The following is a 20961-nucleotide window of genomic DNA, read 5'->3' as shown; positions in this document are numbered from 1 at the left end:
TATTATGACGCAATAAGAAATAGCGTCATAAATCATAATGTTTATGATGTGGCTCTTTGTCTCTGACTGGTTGGCCACCCCTGCTGTAGCGGAAAGTGTAGCATCTTAGTCTCAATCACTACAGTTTTGTCATACCGTTATGTTCCTTTTAGAGCAGGGTTATTCAACGGCAGGGGGCGATATTGTCCATCAAGGGGGAAATTGTGACAATTTTTAAAGTTGGGGGGCAGTTTTATTTTACAATGGGATAGAAGACGTTGTTTCCATTGTCTTCCAAGTTGTGATTTCATAATTATGTATCTGGTATTTACAGCGCTATTATTGCATAACGTCATACTTGCTTTGTTTCTGTTTGATCTTTTTTGTGATAATTTCAAAGCATATTATATATCGCAAGAAACAAATATATTTGTAAAAAAAAAACACAAGGGCACTTTTGATCCAAAATTCCGAAAGGATGTGATTTCACAAAAAAAGGATAAAAACCACTGTTTTAGAGAGTAAATTGATTATTACAAACAATCTATTATTATTTTTGTGGTACAATGGATTGTATCATTATCTGGTCAGAAACCATAATAAAACACTAAGAAAAATGCATAGCCTAATTTATTTATGCTATCCGATAAACCAACTACGCAATTGAGTACAGACTTTGGAAGCAACTTGGTATATTTCACTTCCTGGTCAAAGTGATCAAATTGATAAAAAATAATATTAACAAACTAAGCATACAACTCAAAACAAAAACAAGCATGTTTCAAGACTATTCCAGAAGCACCCAATCAAATGATGTCACAGTTAAAGTAGCTGGGGCCAAGTGTACATATGCATCTTATAACTGTGCACTTCTGCACTACAAACTCCAAGTTTCTTCTCTTCTTATAGCCTATAGTAATAAGCACATTAATATTTTTAAAGACATTTTTCTTCAAAATAAGCATTAATCTTAAAAATAAGCACACAACGGTCACCCTGTAGGGTATGGCAGTTTTCGCCGAGATCTCGGGTGTGCAGAAGAAAATTTCCTGTGTACATTTCGACTATTGACTGTACAAACGCCGGACGGCACAAAGCTGCCCGGCGTTTTTGCAGGCAACGTCCGGCCCTGCACAATAAAAATTTGGGAAAAAATCAGTGTTTCCAGTTTTTAGAGATAGTGGTTTCAAACACTAATCTCAGGTGTACTCTTACCATTCTCTGCAGTCTGGCCTGTAGGCCTATATAGGCTAAAACAACAGCACGAGCACTCTAAAAACATCTCGTCTAGATCATGCCGTTCCAAAATACACACCAATGCAATGCGCTTCATTCTAATCTATAGCATCCGAGTTTATTTTTAATAGCCTCGCAAGCCGTAATTTGTTGTTACAATTAAACATTATTGTTTTTTTCTGGAAAACTTGTTAGGGTTGCCACACGTCCGGATTTCCCCGGACATGTCCGGAATTTTAGTGTTCAAACTGCGTCCGGGGGGGAATGCTAAAATATGCTTAAATGTCCGGAATTTTTTTAAATTGTTTGTTGCGTTACGGGTAATAATTTCATTGTTACGTCATAAACGACAATACAGCGCTCTATTTGGGATACAATGATACATGGATGAGTGGAGCTGGGCTAGTAGCTGAAGGCCTTATATCTTGGTCGATATTGCAAAATTTAGATTCTAAATTTTAGAACATGTCTGAAACGATAAGAGCGTATATTCGCTGAAGAAAATTATAAAGCAGTGAAAGCAGTAAAAAAATAGCTCAACAAGAAGTCTGTTGCAGACCAAATGAGAATACCAAGGAAATTGTCGTTTGTTTAATGCTTAATGATTTCGAAGTGGGGCGCGGGTTTTGTTCGCACCGTCAAGGTGGGGCGCCTCTCCATAAGGTTTAGAACCCCTGTTCTAGTTGAAGATGCGAGCCGAATATGTTAAGTGGTAAAATTTAATTTTGTTATTGTTTTACTGTAGAATATGGCTAAGCGAAAATGTAAATTCACGGATGAAATGCAAGCAAAACATCCATGCTTCAGAAAGGGTAGAAATGAATGGGAAGCAGAGTGTTTAGTTTGCAAACCGGGAACATACATCTCAGTTTCACACAGACAGACAATGTGTTTATACCTCATTTTAAAAACCGCTAGTGGGCACTAAGAGTGTCCGGGTTTTAGGCCACGAAAATATGGTAACCCTAAACTAGATGCTAAACACTATATTAATTATGATATTAGCCTAGCATAGGTCTACTTTTGATTCCTGTTTTAAACGTGCCTGGCTGTTTTCATAATTAACGGTTAACCAAGTGACAAATGCCATCATGCAAGTGGGCCCCAAACATAGACATTGTGCATATAAGATATTTATGGCGCCAAATTCCATAGAAATCCCAAGATAAGTAATGCGAACGAAAGAAGTTAGGTCAATAAGTTTTATATGAACCAAAAATACAAATTTTAGCTCCAATGCAGGCTACCCTAAACATATGAACTAGAGCAGTGGTTCTCAACCGGGGGTCCGCGAAACGTTTTCAGGGGGTCCGTGAGAACTTCGAAATTTGCAACATAAAGTACGAGTTTTTAAAAAGTTTTTGCTGTTTATCATTGCTGTTTGGAATAGGCTTGAACATTTGCTTAATTGCCTATTGTGATAGGACAATACAAAAGCTTATTGAGATTTATCACCCGCAGGGAAGGCCTATTGTGATGCAATAGATTGCGGATTATACGAGAAGACAGCTGGATACAGTGATTTTAAGTTGCTGGAGATTGCACATAATCGCTTTCTCAGTTTCTGCTCTCGTTCATATAAAATCGAAGGCACGTAACCAACTAAATGTTGAAGACGACATGCGACTATCGATTTCGAAAACACAACCCCGTATTTCAAGACTTGTTTCTAATATGCAACAGCAAAACTCCCATTAAGTGTATTCGCTTTGAAATAAATAAAAATATCCGCATAGTTTGATGTTATTTTGATTGAATAGCGCAGTTGTGCACCAAGACTATTAAGTAAAACTAAGCAAAGAAACATTTAAGTGCAGTCTCAGAACCCTTAGTTTGCTTAAACTTCAGGGGTCCGCCAACTGCTTTGACAGCACCAAAAGGGGTCCGCCAAGATCAGAAGGTTGAGAACCACTGAAACTAGAGGTTATACCCCACTGAAAAACAACACCAGCCGTGCTTGGTATAACGGTGGACTACTACACTTTTTAACCATTACATAGAAGTAGAACGTCCAACAAAATCATGAAAATTTTAACATATACGAGTCCTTACGAGGCCACACACTACCGAAAAAAGACCCTTGTTTGACGGTGCCCAACTGAGTAGCTAAATGCGATAGAAACCAAAGCATGACTTGACCAGTAAAACCACATTTGAGCTATAGAGACAAAATATCCTCTACACTTCTACAGTCTACATTACATTACCGCACAGACAACTTTTGTAGTATAAGGCTAAAAAAAATAAAATCTGTCTTCATAGCGGTTATAATTAAAACACAAACATTAGTTCAAGCGAATTTTATTGAAACACCAATCAATTAATCTTCGTCTTCTTCCTCATCTTCGTCATTGTTGATTTGGAAGTAGCGTAACTCATAGTTTTCCTTTGTTGAAGCAACAACGCGAAGCCAATCACGTAGGTTGTTTTTCTTCAAATACTTCTTGGTCAAGTATTTCAGATATCTGTATATCAGGATTACGTTCAAAGAAATTCACTAAGTACTACTTCAAAACAAAGTTTGGTACCACAAACCTCTTTGAAAAGGGAATCTCACAGGTCACCACAACCTTGTTCTTTAATGTTTCGATTAACACCTGCTGACCAAGATTGTTTGTCTTTCCATTCACTTTAATTCGATCTTTGAGGAATTGCTCCTAAACAGACAGGAAAACACAAGTGTTCCCGTAAATAAGGCACTAGGGAAGAGGACCCTAGCGCAATTCATTAGTCACAAGTTCACAACTTTAAAAGCAACGTTACAGCAGTAACTTAGAAATTAAAAGAAACATTTTGAGTGATAAGTTTATAGTTATGTGTATAAGTTTTGCTTATATTTAAAGTTCAGATGTCACTTATGAACACTGTAATACTAATAAGTTTTAAGTATAAGTTTAAAAAAATAACTGTAGTTACGTTTCTTACAAAATTAGAGGCGTCCATGATGCCATCTTCAACAGGATGAGTACAATCTAGAGTAAATTTTTTTGTGGCAGTCTTCTTTTTCTTGCCTTTGCCTTTAATGGCAGGTGTTTTCTTCACAGCCTGAAAAAGTTAGTATTTGCTGAAAAAAGAAATTCGCACACTTCTACGCAGCATATGGTAAGTGTTACTATCTCGTAGAACGGTAATTTGACTGTTTTCAACCAATTTAAATTTCATGTAAAATCTTACATATGTACAGAAAAATGATTACTTTCACAAGAATATTCACTGTACTCACACCATAGTTCTAGTATTAGCATCTATTTTACGGCGGAAAATATACTATTGAATCGATTTTAATGGCTGTATTTATCCTATAGCATCTTTTAACCCCTAGTTTGTGGCCCTAAATTGGGTTTCCAAGCTGAGGTTAGTGTTGACTAATTTTCTTTGATGGAAAGTCAAAACAAGGTAGCAAAACGTGACCAATTTGGCCATGCGTGGGTCATCCTATTCCACACAAGGTAATCGCCAGTACAGCAATAAAATAGTGACAGGCTGCTAGCTAAAGTCAAAGTTTATCACCATGGTTGTGGTTACTATCATTGCCGTTACATTTGTGACCATTGGATCAGCATGCTATAGCCTTGATTGCATTTTATTTGATACCCTTAACTTGCCTAGCTTTTTCGTTCTTCTGTTTGTTTCAAGCTTTTAAAATATATACACAACATTATTAAGTTTTCATAACAGCACATTGCAAAATCATGTTGTGTGCAAATTTCATTATGCGTTAATATGAAGAAAAAACTAGGCAAGCAAATCGGATTACTGCATTGCAAAAACAAAATATTTGTCACACTTGCTTTTTTGTGCTTGCCACAGCGGTAGATTTAAACAATGAACAACCACCAGTGAAATACGCTCTAAACATTCTGCGAATATCATTTAAAAAATCATAGACAACCAAATAAATTTTATTGGGAAAGGGACTGTTGTTGAATCTGAAATAAACTCAATGGTATGACTGATGCCAAGCTGAATGATACTAATATATACCGTTAACGGTTGTTTAAATATAAATATCCATAAAGAGCAGTTTTCCAATAAAATATGAAACTGTGAAGTATTGTAAAACTGTGGTTCTTTCCATACATACATACTACAATGACTAAGCTTAGCATCAAAAAAGTATAAAAAAGACGAAGTGACTATTTTGCTAGCGTCTGTTGACCAAAGTTGTAGAATAACAATACGGTAACTGGCAGATTTTCACGAATGGGTTAATGGCTCTTGTTTTATACGGTAAGTAGGCATTGCTGTGGTTAATGTTGGGGCTTGTATGTTACAGGTGTCAGTTGTGATTCTTACCGTTGATTTATTTCTGTTTTTTACTTTAATTTAGGCTGATAGTCATGAGAGGTGAGAGATTGGGTCGAAGGGGATTATAGTTTTAAATTCATTTAGACTTTGACAAAACATGTGAATTTTAGTTGAAATATAGCATTGATTTTAACTCAGACTGCTTTAGTAACTCAATCAAGAGAATTAAGAAATTGGGCCAGAGGGAATTAGTTTTAGGTTAATGCACACTTTGGACAAAAAATAGGCCTATGTGGTTCTCAGTTGAAATAAGCAAACATTTTTAATTCACTGACTAGCTTGGTTGCCGTTTACCGTTTTTCCTACTTAAGTAAGCGGTGCTGGTAAAATAAGTGTCTACTTTATCGGCCGCCGTTTACCGAAGTAGCTTTTTCCAAATTCGGTAACTGGTTGCCGTTAAAATAGATGCTGCCTGAAGCAAAAGAATAAAAATTTTAAGCCTTGTATAACCGTCAATATTAATAAACACTATTTACCATCAAAGCAGTCTAAATGCCTCTGTCTTCAAATAAGCAAACGCACAAATTACAAACAATTTTACTTCCACAAAATTACTTACTGCAGTCATCTCAGAGGTCTTCTATGAAAAGAACGTGGTTTGCAAATTATTTGGTGACGTAGAAACCGTCTCAGAATATTTTTTATTTATCCCGCAGGGTATCAAACAAAAGTAGGAAATGTTACTTTTTCACATACTGTAATTGTAAAAGTTTCCTCCTGGTTTTTTAGTGTAATAATTTTTCTTAAGGAATCTAATATTAAACTATTTTATCGTTTTAGTTTGTAAATTATTAACTATTCCATAATTTATAAAGTTGCGTAATTGGGCTTTTATGCATAAATGTCCTTCATACAATTTTATAATGTCAAAGTGAAAGTATTTTGCTCAAAAACAATCCTACATTAAGGTAGTTTTATTCAATGATACTTATTTTATGTATTCTTTTTTAAGTTGAGGTTGCTTGATTGCGTTTGCTTCAATTGTTTTAGTTAGGGAGATAGGAGCTTCTAGCTAACAATTCATGGATTGTTTACATACGGGGAACCCCGTAGTCGAAAGACAAAGATGTTAAGGGCGACCAGTAGCGTTTGGTTTCGTTTTTTTTTTATGAGTATCGTATTACTGTATTTGTCTTTCGTCATTAACTATGCAGAGCGAAAGTTAAATGCTAACCGTTGTAACTATAGCAAAATAAAATTGGCAAAATCCGAGGGCTAAAAATATGCATGATGGCAATAATGGAGTTGTGCTATGAGATGGTAGGCTAGGTTAGCATGGCCCACTAAACCCACAAAGTAGTTACTAACTTTAACGAAATTAAAACCAAAATCACAAACAACGAAACAACTACACTATTGATAAAATGTACAGGATATGTTCCCTAACATTGAAAACACGGATTTACCCCACTGATATACAGCATTGAAGCGATTTTCAATCATCGGTTGCTTGGACACACCACCTGCTCATCTGTTTAAATGCGCTTTTTCAACTTATGTTTAAAGAAATTAACTAAATATGGACTTAGTGACCGTGCTAGTTGTTACCAGTGATTATTACCTTGATTTTTGAGCACGTTTTAAGCCTTTTCGACTTTGCCACCTTTTCCTCTTCATTGGCGCATGCTAGTAGCAACTGGCTTGATATATCAATACCACCGTGCTTTTGATGAAAAATAAAATGATTGATTCATTGATATTAACTGCTGAAATAAATCTACAAAGTGACATGGTTTGATGTAAGTGACAATGAATATCTTGAGTGCACAACAAATGAATGTTTAAAGAAAACCGCACAAAAGAAACTTCATCCCAGGGACCGGAATCCCGTTTCCATGTGGAGGAGTATTTTGTATTGTATGGTATTGTTTATTTTTAGCCATTATCTGTGAGGAATAAAAGCTTTGATGCTAACCGTTGTAGTTACAGCACAATAAAAGCACATGCTCATGAACAGTTAACGAGCAGGAAAAATTGATTGAATTGTAAATTGAAAAAATTGAAAAATTGAGCCCAAGGGCTTAAACCAAGCAAGATAGCAATAATGCAATTGTTCTATAAGATGGTAGGTTGGCATGGCCACCAAACCCACAGGAGTAATGAAAAGATTAAATTTTGTCTTCATTTACCTCTCTGAATGACCACCTAATTAATTGTTTTGCTGTAAACTTGCAGTAGGATTGTTTCTGCTAAAAACTCTGTTGTTTCATCATTCATCTGGTCTAGTCCATGGGAAGCAACATGCCACTTTTAAAAACATTAAGTGAATATTACGATAATGCGATTAAAGATCGAGCAGGTGAGTTTGTGAAAAATGCAATTTTAGACTTCGTTTTATGCAGTAGTAACTAGTCCTCTAGTTGTCTGTTTTGTTTACGTGGTTGGTTTTTGGATGAAAGTTTAGATATGCATTGTTGGCCAAGCCTAATGCCAAACTAGAGCGTTTGGCCATTTTCAGCAAGAGATGCCAGCCTACTTGTACACCGGTCTGGTCGTACCCTTTTGGTTACCTGGAAAAAAGTGGGGTGATACGGCATTGCGCTAACTAATCTGTCGGCCATTGTTAGCAACCGATCACAGTTGCATTTTTACTGTTATCCACAAACTCATGCAATATTTAACGATGACGGATATGCTCAGAAATAGTTGTTTGTAACATGTTAGTGCAAGCATTTGGGGAAACAAGAAAATAAAGTGGAGTCAAAGAAAAATTTACAAACGTGTACAAGGCAAAAGATTTAAAAGATTTCGTTGTTTTACAATTTCCATCCTAGAGTGACCCTCGTACAGTATCAGTATTCAGGTCAATCACCATTCACAAGGCTACCTTGAATCACATGTGGTGACGCAAAAAAAGAAGCATGTAAATGGCAGGCTTGTGAGTGCATTGACCTGTGGCCATCGCATTCAGTGTGTAAACAAAGCTACATGTCATCGCAACAACGTTTGACACAAATAACGTTTTTCGTGAAAATTGCATCCAATGTGCAGGTTTAGTGATCGTGCTAGTTTTTACCAGTGATTATTACCTTGATTTTTGAGCACGTTTTAAACCTTCGACTTAGGTACCTTTACTAGGTTTTTTTTACATGCTGTTAAGATTTGAATTAGGTGGGCGCCTGTGCAGGAAGCTGATTGAAGCCAATCTTAATGCTTACCTAAAGTTATGCCGTTAAGCGTCTTGCCAAGTTAAACACAACTGGAGGCGGGGAAGTGATCCATTTATGACTTGCAAGCCAGGCTTGAAATTCAGAAGCCTGGGTCGAGATTACAGAGGTCATGGCTCGTATAAAATGGAGCCTGGGTCAAGATTATAGAGGTCATGGGTTCTATAGATTGAAGCCTGGGTCGAGATTGGAAGAGGTCATGGCTCGTATAAATTGAAGCCTGGGTCGAGATTACAGAGGTCATGGGTTCTATAGATTGAAGCCTGGGTCGAGATTGGAAGGGGTCATGGCTCGTATAAATTGAAGCCTGGGTCGAGATTACAGAGGTCAATCAGGTCATGGGTTCTATAGATTGAAGCCTGGGTCGAGATTACAGAGGTCAATCAGGTCATGGGTTCTATAGATTGAAGCCTGGGTCGAGATTGGAAGAGATCATGGCTCGTATAAATTGAAGCCTGGGTCGAGATTACAGAGGTCATGGGTTCTATAGATTGAAGCCTGGGTCGAGATCGGAAGGGTCATGGCTCGTATAAATTGAAGCCTGGGTCGACATTACAGAGGTCAATCAGGTCATGGGTTCTATAGATTGAAGCCTGGGTCGAGATTGGAAGGGGTCATGGCTCGTATAAATTGAAGCCTGGGTCGAGATTACAGAGGTCAATCAGGTCATGGGTTCTATAGATTGAAGCCTGGGTCGAGATTACAGAGGTCAATCAGGTCATGGGTTCTATAGATTGAAGCCTGGGTCGAGATTGGAAGAGGTCATGGCTCGTATAAATTGAAGCCTGGGTCGAGATTACAGAGGTCATGGGTTCTATAGATTGAAGCCTCGGTCGAGATCGGAAGGGTCATGGCTCGTATAAATTGAAGCCTGGGTCGACATTACAGAAGTCATGGGTTAGGCTATGTAGCCTAGTACGACTGGAAAGGTCACAGCTTTTTTTACTAAAGGTTTGATCGACAATAAAGAGGTCATGCCTAAAAGGCTGGTTTGAAATGAAATAGATCATGTTTTTAATTAAATTCTGTATCACTAAGTTTGCGTTGTGCAGTAAATTATCATACATTACCTATATTACAGAAATTAAGCCCCACAAATTACACACAAAGTTAAATTGAGTTCCACAGGAATGTTGAGTTATGCAAAACCACAAATACATTATGCAAGTACTTGATAAAATTATTGTACACACATGTTAATTACAACATTGTCTTAGTTGTACTTTACAGGTAAATAGTGATTTGCCTAGTAAGCAATTGAAGGACATAAAAATGGAGTGGTTTGACCGTACATTATTACTGCATGTTCGGATTTCTGATGCAGACCATTTCACGTTACTCCTAGGATTGTGAAATCATTCACGTGACCCACGTTCAATTGGGAAGTCTCCTGACTGCATGAGTTAAAGAAAACACATGTACAGAAGAACGTCTTTGTAGTGAAGAAATTATTTAAAAGTACTTTCTTCCACACCTTCCTTGATATGCTTCAATTTAATAAATCATTTACAGTGAATGCTTGCCTGACTTATATTTGTACCACAAACAGGTTAAGAACTGGAAACAATTTTATTACATGAATTAATTTGTGCAATGTTTGCAAAGAAACTGTTGGTTTTCTCCAGGTTCAGCAAAGCAGGATTCATGGATCCATCGGCAGCATTGATCACATGCATACTGAAAGATAAATGAGCAAAACAATTTTATATTGCTGTAATAGAAGCCTTAATGTTATGACATTACATCGAACAATTTAAGACGAAAACGATTTACCCATGCAGTGCTCCGTGATGTTGTTTCAGAACAAAGAACGCAAAATTCGTCAAGGTTCTCTTCATCTAAAAACAATACATGAAGTGAAATAATATAATTTTTCATGAGATTTAAAGTTTTTGAATTAATGGGACCCCAAATAAATTTAGCATGGACTTACCACAATGTCTCAGTAGCATATTTACGATTGCAATGCGTATTGCATTGCAATCTGTGGAAGTCTCTCTAAATTCTTAAAATTCATTTCTCATGTATTTTTGGGCAGCCTACATAAACATAACGTAGAAGTAGCTTTCAGTGGATAGGCAATTTCAAGTTTACAATATTTTGTCACATATAATCCACAAAAATGTATAATCTCCCACATATGTCCACAGTCTAAATCTGTTCTGAATTGTAAGGTGCACATTAGCACTCAACTAATAAAAGCCATGCTCTTCTTTGACAATTATTATGCAATTGTTGTCTTGCATACTGTATTGAACAACAAATATTATACCTATAAGGCAAACTACCAAGTGGCTGCATTGTTAGAGCTCTGTGCTAGCAACAGTGCTGCCCATGTTCAATACCTACTGGCACTATTATTGTATAGTAATGTCCTTGGGCAAGGCATTTAAAACACTAGATCCTGTTATAAAAACAAATCAGGTGACATGTTAGAACTTGCAAAAAGGCTAGCTCAGTAACTAGAGCTCGATTGATAAGGAATCATGGACGGGGCTAAGCCCTACAAAGCCTCTTTTAGTTTGGAAATAACGATTACTGTATCAAAACTATAGCAGTGAGAAATGTGTAAAAATGCTATCTTGTGACTTGGGCTACAGCATATGCACTTTTCATGGTGACTTATTTTATCTTCATTAAGGTGATTATCAAATAAATATGTTATATAATTCATTTCTGTATTTGTAAAACATTTTGGCACTTAGACATAAATGGGTACTAAGGTACTTATTTAAAGAAAAGATTACTCACATACCCTGTAGTGGCCTGGGAGGCATTTTTAATACCGTTATATCATTCGTGGGAAAGTATTTGCCAGTTATTTATTGAAATATTGTTTATTGATGAAACTGCAATTGTCGCTTAATATTTGGAAACTTTCTCTAAATAACTTCATGTGAAAGCGCCGTTTAGTACGTTACCAGGTGATTTCATAACATCCGAGTTTTAACTGAAAATAATCCCCATTGCCCAACGCGTGATTTTATCGTTCGCGCATTCTGAAATGTTCGTGTATTTTGTGTTGAATACTTCCGCTCACATCGCTCCGCTTTATAAACTCGAACTTCTACGCGAGTAAGCGTCCAGACAAAGATACAGAATCGTACGAACGTATGACGTTAGTCGTGTTAATTGTAATTCGTTAGACTTGTTTTAAATGGTGAATACTAAGTTTGTGATCTTGTATAACAATCGGAACCTGTACAGTTCCTACAATAAAGGACCGTTTCTGATAAACTGTATCTGTAGTATCGTAAGAGCTTTCGGCTAGTAAGAGGTTAGAGAATTCTAACCGCACGCAACCACAGAGTCAGATCATTAATTAGGCAGGTAAATTAAGTCCGAATATCATAAGTTAAGACTGATAAGCAGTGCAGTAACCTATGCAACCCTATCCTAAACACAGCATTGAGCAGGAAGCATATTCATTACTTACTGCAATAACTTATAGTCAATTGTAACAAGATATGAGTAAGAGGGTTAATTTTGTATGATTGATCACTTACCATGATAGAGAGGGGCCCACAACTGTGGGAATCTTTTTGTACATAGTGGCTGTATATCACCACTTTTGTGTCTTCGTTATATGCATTCGGTTGATGCAATTTCATGTTATGAAATTTCTGGAAGAATCTATTTACAATTGAAATATATCAGTACAGTATAAATACTTGTAATAATATTACAAACATTGAAATTTATTTGTGAAAGCACAAAGGTCCTTAATGACTCACTGTTGGCTACATTAAAATCCTGTATATCCACGGTATACCACCTGCGTATTTCTTAATGGTAGTAAAACTTTTTTGTCAATCACTGGACAAATTTCATGTACCATTCCATGACAGATTACAAGCCAATGTTTTAATCACAGCTTCAGCTTACGTGAAATTAGTTGTAATCAGTGGAGCAATGATCTTTTCCCTCCCAAGTGGATCATAAATGAACACCTCTGCGTTAGCAACATCAATTGCCTGCAAATAATCTAATGGTAGCTGCATGGTGATAGTCGTCAGGCAGATAGCTAGTGTTACAAATAATCTAAATACATTGAATTTGAATCTCACCTAAAACACCCAGTGTACTCCAGTATTTATCATAGTTACAACTGGTTTCATGAAACGTGCAGTTACCTAAAAACAAACTTCATAAAGAACATGTCAAAGTAAAAAGGAGCAAATTATGGCTTGAACATAACCAGTCGTTATTCTGCGGGTAAATCTTCCTTTGTGAAACCATAAAGTACCATATTGTGATGAAACAGTATTCCAATCCTCATTCTTTGAAAGAAATTTTCAAACCATATGTGAATTCAAACGTGAAATACATACAATTCCGAAGTAAACCAATAACAACTGTATGGAGATAGAACACCTGATATATGTTTTACAGTACAGCACATTCACTACACTAAGTCAAAAACAACATGTTAGTTGTGCTGCTAAAATCAAGTTAAAAGTATATTGTTTTTGCTCAATTTTACCTTATTTGTAAGCTGTGAAAGGGAATATTTCCTAATGTGAAGTATAAACAATTATATAAATGAAAATACCAAAGCATACCTCAATACATAGAGCTTCTAGTGCCACATCAATGACTTAAAGATAAAGAGATATACCTACACTTAGCCTGTTTACATACAACCTATACCATGAAGAAAAATTATTAGATCAGCAGAATATTTCAGCGTGCACATGTCATGGGTAGGTATGCGTTTTTCTTTCAGAAAGTAAGCCATCATGGCTTCATCAAAAGGTAACAAAGTATTGTGTCTTTGGAAAGCAAAACAAAGTATTACATGTACATAACAAACGCTGAACAGTACCATTGCAAGCAGAAAGTACGAGGGATGTGCCAATCTGCAAATACGACTAGTATGCAAAGATCATTATAATTTTTCTTAATTTTGCAAACAGGTTTGTTTAAATCCTGTATTTTGCAAAAAAGTAGGAAATCCTGAGTTTTTGTATTGTATGGTTAATCGTAAGACGATTAAATTGTTGCGATAAACTTTACTTCATTGCACTATTACAAAGTATAAAAGAAAACAGATTTATTTTTTCCTTTTAACAAAATAACAAGTTATTACACGATGCTCGACAAGGGATTTGATAAAAGTTACCATATGCAGATTTGATTTATATTCACACAAAAATGCAAATCTATTACTCATATTCTATTTTATCCAAATCATTTGGAAACATTATGTTAGTATGTGACGTTGGAACCACATACCAGTAGGCCTATGTACCGGTAGCCTACTATAGGCTACAACCTATAATATTCGTTTAAGATTGCCTAATAATAAATTTCGCCTCATACAGGCCTAGCCTAACTTTCAATGCAATCAAAACCCATGGCTTAAAGTATTTCAATAGGCCTACACACTGACATAGTAATTTCTTTAACATTAATCAGCGTCCGCAGTCTGCCAGTCCTAAAAAAAAACAGCAAAAGAGCTCGACTAACCCTCCTGCCTTCTTATTCAACATATTTAACTTCAGACTCCAGATCTCAATTCTATTCGAATTCACCTTTTCCTTATATCGACGCAGGCTTCATTTTACAGCACCCATGACCTCTGTAACATCGACCCAGGCTTCAATCTATAGAACCCATGACCCTTCCAATCTCGACCCAGGCTTCAATCTATAGAACCCATGACCCTTCCAATCTCGACCCAGGCCTCAATCTATAGAACCCATGACCTCTGTAATGTCGACCCAGGCTTCAATTTATACGAGCCATGACCCTTCCAATCTCGACCCAGGCTTCAATCTATAGAAACCATGACCTCTGTAGTCCTGACCCAGGCTTCAATTTATACGAGCCATGACCTCTTCCAATCTCGACCCAGGCTTCAATCTATAGAACCCATGACCTGATTGACCTCTGTAATCTCGACCCAGGCTTCAATTTATACGAGCCATGACCCCTTCCAATCTCGACCCAGGCTTCAATCTATAGAACCCATGACCTCTGTAATCTCGACCCGGGCTTCAATTTATACGAGCCATGATCCCTTCCAATCTCGACCCAGGCTTCGATTCATACGAGCCATGGTTGCTGTAATCTCGACCCAGGCTTCATTTAGTGACGCCTGTCTTTGCATCGTGGGTTGCAATAGTGGCCTGAAGATGATGTGACCTGTTAGTTGTGGGTCGTATTGGAAGTGAGTTGGCTCCTATGGAACGTGACCTTAGAATAGTGGCGTCTTTTCAAATTTTCATGACCTGGGTTCGAAGTCATTAAATAATCACTTCCCCTATTGCACAACTGTGTGCTTTCAGTGGGCACAAAACTGACAACCTATTGAGCGTTGGTTTGCTACTTTACCGCTAGGCTACACAGCTGACAGCAAAAGTAATTTGAAGCATTTCTTGGAAAGAGCCAGCACGGTAAAATATGACAATCTGAACACATTAAACAATTCTTGAACCTATTTGTGTAGATCCCAGAACTGATGGATGGTTCCTTGTTCACAGTCCATGGCCACCACTATGTATTTTGCTGGTATATCTGGTTGTCTGCATTAATGCTAAGCGTATGATGCAAAATGTGCCTGCGTTTCGACTTCGTGGAATTCTACTATGTTACAATACTGCTTTGGTATTTTTGTCAGCATACATGTTCTATGAGGTATGATTTTGATATGTAGCATGGTTTATATGTATTTAAAGTTTGGTGTCTAAAACTAATGTTATTGCTAAGTTTTCACTAAGAATTGACTGACTCAATTTGTTTCAAGAAATAATGCACGTTAAGTTTTATTGTTACTTCACTGGCATTAAAAACTTTGGGTACAAAGAAATTTTTGCAATTAGCAAAATCTTTCGCAGTTAAGAGAACATTGTTATAGACATTAACTCAGTAATAAGTTATTTGCCTTTTAAAGTTTAAGGATTAAGGGTTCCATAATGCTTACAAATATATCTGTTTGTTTTACAGTTCCTTGTTGCAAGCTATTTAGCTGAATATAATTTATTTTGTCAGCCAGTAGATTATTCCACCAGTCCCCTTGCTATTCGGGTAAGAATACATTGTGGTCTGCTAATTGCTTGTGCTGTGCATATATTATAAAACAGTGTTTCCCAACCTTTGTATACTGGCGTCCTAGTTGTAACTTGTAATTAGACAGCATTGCAGGTTGCAACATACAATAAGATTAAGAAATTTTACCCAATCAGGTTTTTGTAAGTAGTGATACAATTTTTGAGATTTACTCAGTGTAAAGTTTCGAGGTCGAGGTATGAATGCAACGATAAAAAAACTGGACGACATTCAATAGGATAATACGAAAATGAGGAACTGCAGAATATCATACTGTGCCACGTTTGGTACAAGCTTATTACAATGCCCGTGGAAGACTATTCACTTTGTAATTTGTATATTTTATATTGTGCGCTTAGTAATGTTATCTTCTGAGGAAGGACTAGCATTAGAACAGAAACATGTTAGTTTTTAATGAAATATCAATACTGCACTTCTGTACTTGTTGTTATTATTGCAACAACTTGGTATGACAAAGTCATTTCAATTCTCCCCGCGTTATATAACTTTTTAGGATGCTATAATTAGCTCACATTATTGATAATGAGTTAAGCATAACGCCTACAACTAAAACGATTCCTCCTTTCCTTAGTTCTACTACTTATTCTTTGAATTATACTAGGCACAGTAAGTTAGTTTTTTAATAATAACCATTATTTTGTCAAGTTTTTACATATGTTTTGAACCATAAAAAGTGTTCTACTCACATTGGTCCACTAGGTTCTGTCCACAAACTGTTGTATTGAATGACATAAACTCTTTTTTAAACCATCCACCATGCGAGCTATTTTTATCCAGCAGTCATATGAGTTTTTCATAATTAATTATAGGTGTCTATATAGTGTATGCAGCAACAAGTTTTACATTATTGCATATTAAAACTTTTTTATTTTGTCATTTGTTCAAAGAAAATTTGGAATTCTCATTGTGTTCTTTTCAATTTTTTTAAAAAACAAAAAAATTGTCTCATTGAATTTTAGTTACTTGTCACAACAGTAATGATTGGTACCACAAAGAAAAAGTGTCGGTCCGCTTTTTGAACTTATAAAGATAACTGTTTTGTTGTCATCAGCCAATCTGTTGAGTATCTACATCTAAATAGGGGTAACCCCAAATAAAAGTATTTATGCACAGCATGAAAATGTGACATCATTTTTCCTCATCCTCTCGTTTTATTTTGGCACTGAACCAGAAAAGATGGGATGTTTTATGATGTCAAAGCTTAACCATTAGAAGTTAAAAAAAGTTAAGTTAGAAGTTAAAAAGCTTAACCATTAGAAGTTAATGAAAGCCAAAACTTTCTCTTTGTAAAGAATGTTACTTATCGTGACTGTAGTAACAATCTTTGTGTTGTGCCTATTCGTCGAAAATATTCCAAAAATCATTGCTTAAAAGTTAGAACATATCTACTGTATAACATCAACCAAAACACATGTAGTCGTTAATATAAAACTTAGCACGCAATCACTTTTGTATGAAAACTAAGTTTTACACTACCAACTGTATGTGTTATGGTCCTTTATAATAAAGGTCTCTGAGTACCACTCGACTATCACAGTTTGGGAAACACTGGTGTAGATTTGCAAACAAAGGACATATATTGAAATGTGCCTCATTATTGTTATCTTATTATTATTATTACTTAATATGCCATATTACAAATTATTATTACTTGTAATAGTAACAACATTATTGCATGTTTTTTTGTAGATGGCAAAAGTATGCTGGTGGTATTTTATTTCAAAATATATTGAACTTCTTGACACCGTCTTCTTTATCCTGAGGAAGAAGTTTAATCAAGTTTCCTTTCTTCATGTGTATCACCATAGCACGATGCTTATTAACTGGTGGCTGGGCGTGAAATATGTGGCAGGAGGACAGTGTAAGGTTTTTTGTTGATGGTACACCAGAGCTGTAGAAACCATGTTTCTATGCCAATCAAAGAATGCTGGCAAACCTAAAAAATTGAGATTTAGGATCAATTACAAAATAAGCCAAAATAAATTCCTAAATACATGTTGAATTGAAAATCATAAACAACATTTTAATAATTAAAATCAACAAAATGCCTCAATTAACACAGAAAACTCATTGTTACAATTTGAATGTGTAATATGTGTCACATCTTACAGTCATTGAGTCTCAAGACAGCCTAATGCAATGAGAGAAAGCAGACATCACATACGATTGTTGTTTTAACATTTGCTCTTGGTTATAGATAATAACAAAGGACTGATTCACTTATTGTTACCTGTATTTTATATTACTTTCTATGTCAATTTAATGAAGCTGAACAAAGAGCATTCAGTCTCCAATAAGTGCACAAAATGTCCAACTGCAAAGAATGTTCATATACAAAGGTTAATTTTGTATATAACTTCGTTTTTATCTCAGATCGAGCAATTACACTACAAGTTTCAGAAAGTTATGTACATGATTTTGGAAATGACCAAAGCTCCCTAAAACTTTGGCTAATACCTTTCATCCAGCTTACTAAGGCCCTGAGTAATAAACTACTGAGTAGTTAATTTTGTGTAAGATTTTTCCTTGTAACTTTATTAATGACAACTTAATTAGCCTAATGTCGCTTTCTGCCAGGAGTATAGGCATTGACTTTTCAAGGTTATTGGGTGTGTTGTACAGTATTATGTCATCTAATAACATTACAAAACCTAACTTTTTGTTCTTTTCACATGTATTTACCTTCTTTTTTATACTATTTTACCTTTGGAAATTGGAAAAGCTTAGACACATGCTGCTATTTTATTAATTTTTTTTTGTGTTGTTTACTTAGTTATCAATAATTTCTTCACTTGGTAAGTGAAATTTCAAGGTCCCTGTAAAGTCATACTTGTCAACGAACAAAACCTTTGGTAAGATAGTAAGATACATAAAATCAGTTCCTAGGAAATCGCTTTCAAGTAATGCATGTAATACAACACAGTTAAGATAACATCATGACACAGAATGAAATTTTCACTTCAATGCTAGAGAGCCTACTTCCCAAACACACAAACAACAATTAACAAAGCACACTTTTCATTGTTTTTTCGAAAAGCAGTAGGCTTGTAACAACAGACATAAAAAACTTTGTTGTTCAGAAAAATAAGACCTTAAAAAATGTTTATGCATATGTTAATGTCTTTTTTCAATAACTGTACAATTAAACTACGCACCCATTGGGTATTGGAAATCTGTAACACTGAATTTGCTTGTTATCTAAATGAAGCATTAACACATGATCAGAATACTTTTATGTCATTGTTGGCCATAAAAGTATTCATACATTTAAGTGCACTTCGGGGTTTTTCTGCTTCACAGGCTGTACAACAGAGCGTGAAAGATAACTTTAACACTAAACGTAAGTTTGTTACAATTACTTTAAAACTACTCTGGTTTAAAAAGGACTTTACATCACACTGTGAACAAGTAAGGAAACTGTTTTGCCATAAAATTGTTGGTCCAGCGTGGTAAAATCTTTCAAACCGAGGTAACAATTCCTCCATTTTTGTTATGGTTGTATTGCATTGCTTAGAAACATTTGTTTAAAATAAACGACAGAACTCAAACTATTTTGAAGTAAATAAAATAAATAAAAGAGCCAGAACAGTAGAAAACATAACATATTGATAGACATTTCGATCAACCCTACAACCAGTATCAATGTAATGGAGATACTTGATTGGCATGCATCAACTTTGCAGTACAGGCCTTTGTACTAGTGAGCTATTCCATGTCTGTTTTTTGCGTTTTCTGGGAAGTTGCCTGTTTTTGCAGTGTTCTCTATGTGACTTTAAAAAAATAATGGTAGTGTCGGTGAGTAGTTAATTTGGTGTAAGATTTTGCCTGGTAATATTATTAATGACAACTTAATTGGCCTAAAGAACAATTACGACGTTATCATGCAAAAAATTACAATTGTTATTTTTTTAATGTTACAGCTCAGAACTTTCAGAAAACGAATTCCTTACAACAAAATTACCTTGGCCCAAAAAAATTAGGCGAATGTTTGATAATTGCCCAAAATATATTAATATTCTGCAGCCTGGAATGGTACCTTATATATGTCACGTTCTTCACAAATTAGCGAAATTGGTTTTACAGCTAGGGGTTTTGTTTTTTACAGCTTTCTTTATTGGAATGCTTAACTCTTTTGTTCATATAATAATGTACACATACTATGCTCTGAGCTGCTTTGGTCCTACTGTTCAAAAATATTTGTGGTGGAAGAAGTACCTCACAGTTCTTCAGTTGGTAAGAATTCATTATGTCCAAGTGGCGTTTTGCAATTAGTTAAAACAATCGTTATCATCAAAAGTTTATTAAATAAGCATGATCCAAGTTTTCTATCTTTTAGCAATAATCTATATAATTGTAGAATTAACTATATTCTTGGACATTCAAAATATTATACTACAAATTTCCTGTTGTATAAGGTTCAATTTGGGGCCATTTTTGTTCACTGTTTCCACAATCTATGGACTGAGTGTGACTTTCCTGATTGGTTAAATGGCATAGTATGTGGATATATGATCTCGCTTATTTTATTTTTCCTGAATTTCTATATCCAATCGTACTTGAAAGGAAAGCAGTCAAAAGAAAAAAGGAACTGACTTTTATGAAATTTTTGTGATATGAATATATGTCAATAGTGGAATTGAATCACAATTTTGTTGTGATACGTTTTATTACTTGTTAATTCAGGTTGTTAAGAGAAATGTTTGATTTATTTAGCTTACTTACTGATTGATTATGAGGTGTAAGTTTAAAGTGGATAGAATTTTCAGTCTGTTTGTTATGATTTGCCCATGTGCCTTCATTTTGTCGTTTATGTGCCAATTCTTTTTTACCTAATTAAAAGTAAACTTTTCATGATGAAACATAAACTCTGTAGATTATCGCTTTGTAGGTATTTGTTCTTTTGTAGAAATGAGTATATTTTAATTATGTTTTATAAGTATATTTTAATAATAAGTATATTTTTATGTTTTGATCATATGCCTTCATTTCATAGAGTTGTTTGTGTTTTAATTTGAAATATGGTATACGTTCCAATTTTTGTTACTTGATTGAGCGTGGAATTTTCATTCTTGTTTGAAAACTCAGTAAAAAAATTAATTTTTGGAGATATTTAGCTTTCTTATTTTGAGTTTTAAGTAAAGGTAATTTTATGGTTGATTTACTTCTAAAGTATTCAGATATTGCGACATTAATAACATGT

The 20961-nt window shown here is 35.3% G+C and overlaps 2 protein-coding genes and 1 long non-coding RNA gene across 6 annotated transcripts; 1 reads left to right on the top strand and 2 right to left on the bottom strand.

Annotated features, from left to right (window-relative positions):
- Positions 1-3500: 3500 nt before the first annotated feature.
- On the bottom strand, positions 3501-6120 carry LOC143463661 (large ribosomal subunit protein eL22-like). Of its 4 annotated transcripts, none has more exons than XM_076962106.1 (4): positions 6083-6120; positions 4141-4260; positions 3751-3872; positions 3501-3680 (listed from the first exon to the last, which is right to left on the bottom strand). In XM_076962106.1, exons 1-4 carry the CDS (start codon positions 6089-6091, stop codon positions 3536-3538), a joined length of 396 nt encoding a protein of 131 aa, XP_076818221.1. In that variant the 5' UTR covers positions 6092-6120; the 3' UTR covers positions 3501-3535. The 4 variants fall into 4 exon arrangements, with proteins under 4 accessions (XP_076818221.1, XP_076818219.1, XP_076818220.1 ...); XM_076962104.1 differs by having other exon boundaries at positions 4132-4260; positions 6083-6109; XM_076962105.1 differs by having other exon boundaries at positions 4132-4260; positions 6000-6105.
- A 1576-nt stretch (positions 6121-7696) lies between these two features.
- On the top strand, positions 7697-20870 carry LOC143452995 (very long chain fatty acid elongase 4-like). The gene is made up of 6 exons (XM_076954148.1): positions 7697-7822; positions 15142-15329; positions 15639-15719; positions 17451-17622; positions 19867-19994; positions 20177-20870. The coding sequence occupies exons 1-6, from the start codon at positions 7753-7755 to the stop codon at positions 20351-20353; spliced, it is 816 nt and encodes a 271-aa protein (XP_076810263.1). The 5' UTR covers positions 7697-7752; the 3' UTR covers positions 20354-20870.
- LOC143458833 (uncharacterized) lies at positions 10241-10895 on the bottom strand. Its single transcript, XR_013117706.1, has 3 exons — positions 10624-10895; positions 10464-10528; positions 10241-10367 (listed from the first exon to the last, which is right to left on the bottom strand). It is a non-coding gene; the product is annotated as an uncharacterized LOC143458833 (long non-coding RNA).
- Positions 20871-20961: the final 91 nt, after the last annotated feature.

Source organism: Clavelina lepadiformis, chromosome 1 (assembly GCF_947623445.1).
Source record: "Clavelina lepadiformis chromosome 1, kaClaLepa1.1, whole genome shotgun sequence".
NCBI classification, from domain to species: domain Eukaryota; kingdom Metazoa; phylum Chordata; class Ascidiacea; order Aplousobranchia; family Clavelinidae; genus Clavelina; species Clavelina lepadiformis.
The sequence above is the reverse complement of the archived record's forward strand: the minus strand, read 5'-3'. Positions and strand labels throughout refer to the sequence as shown.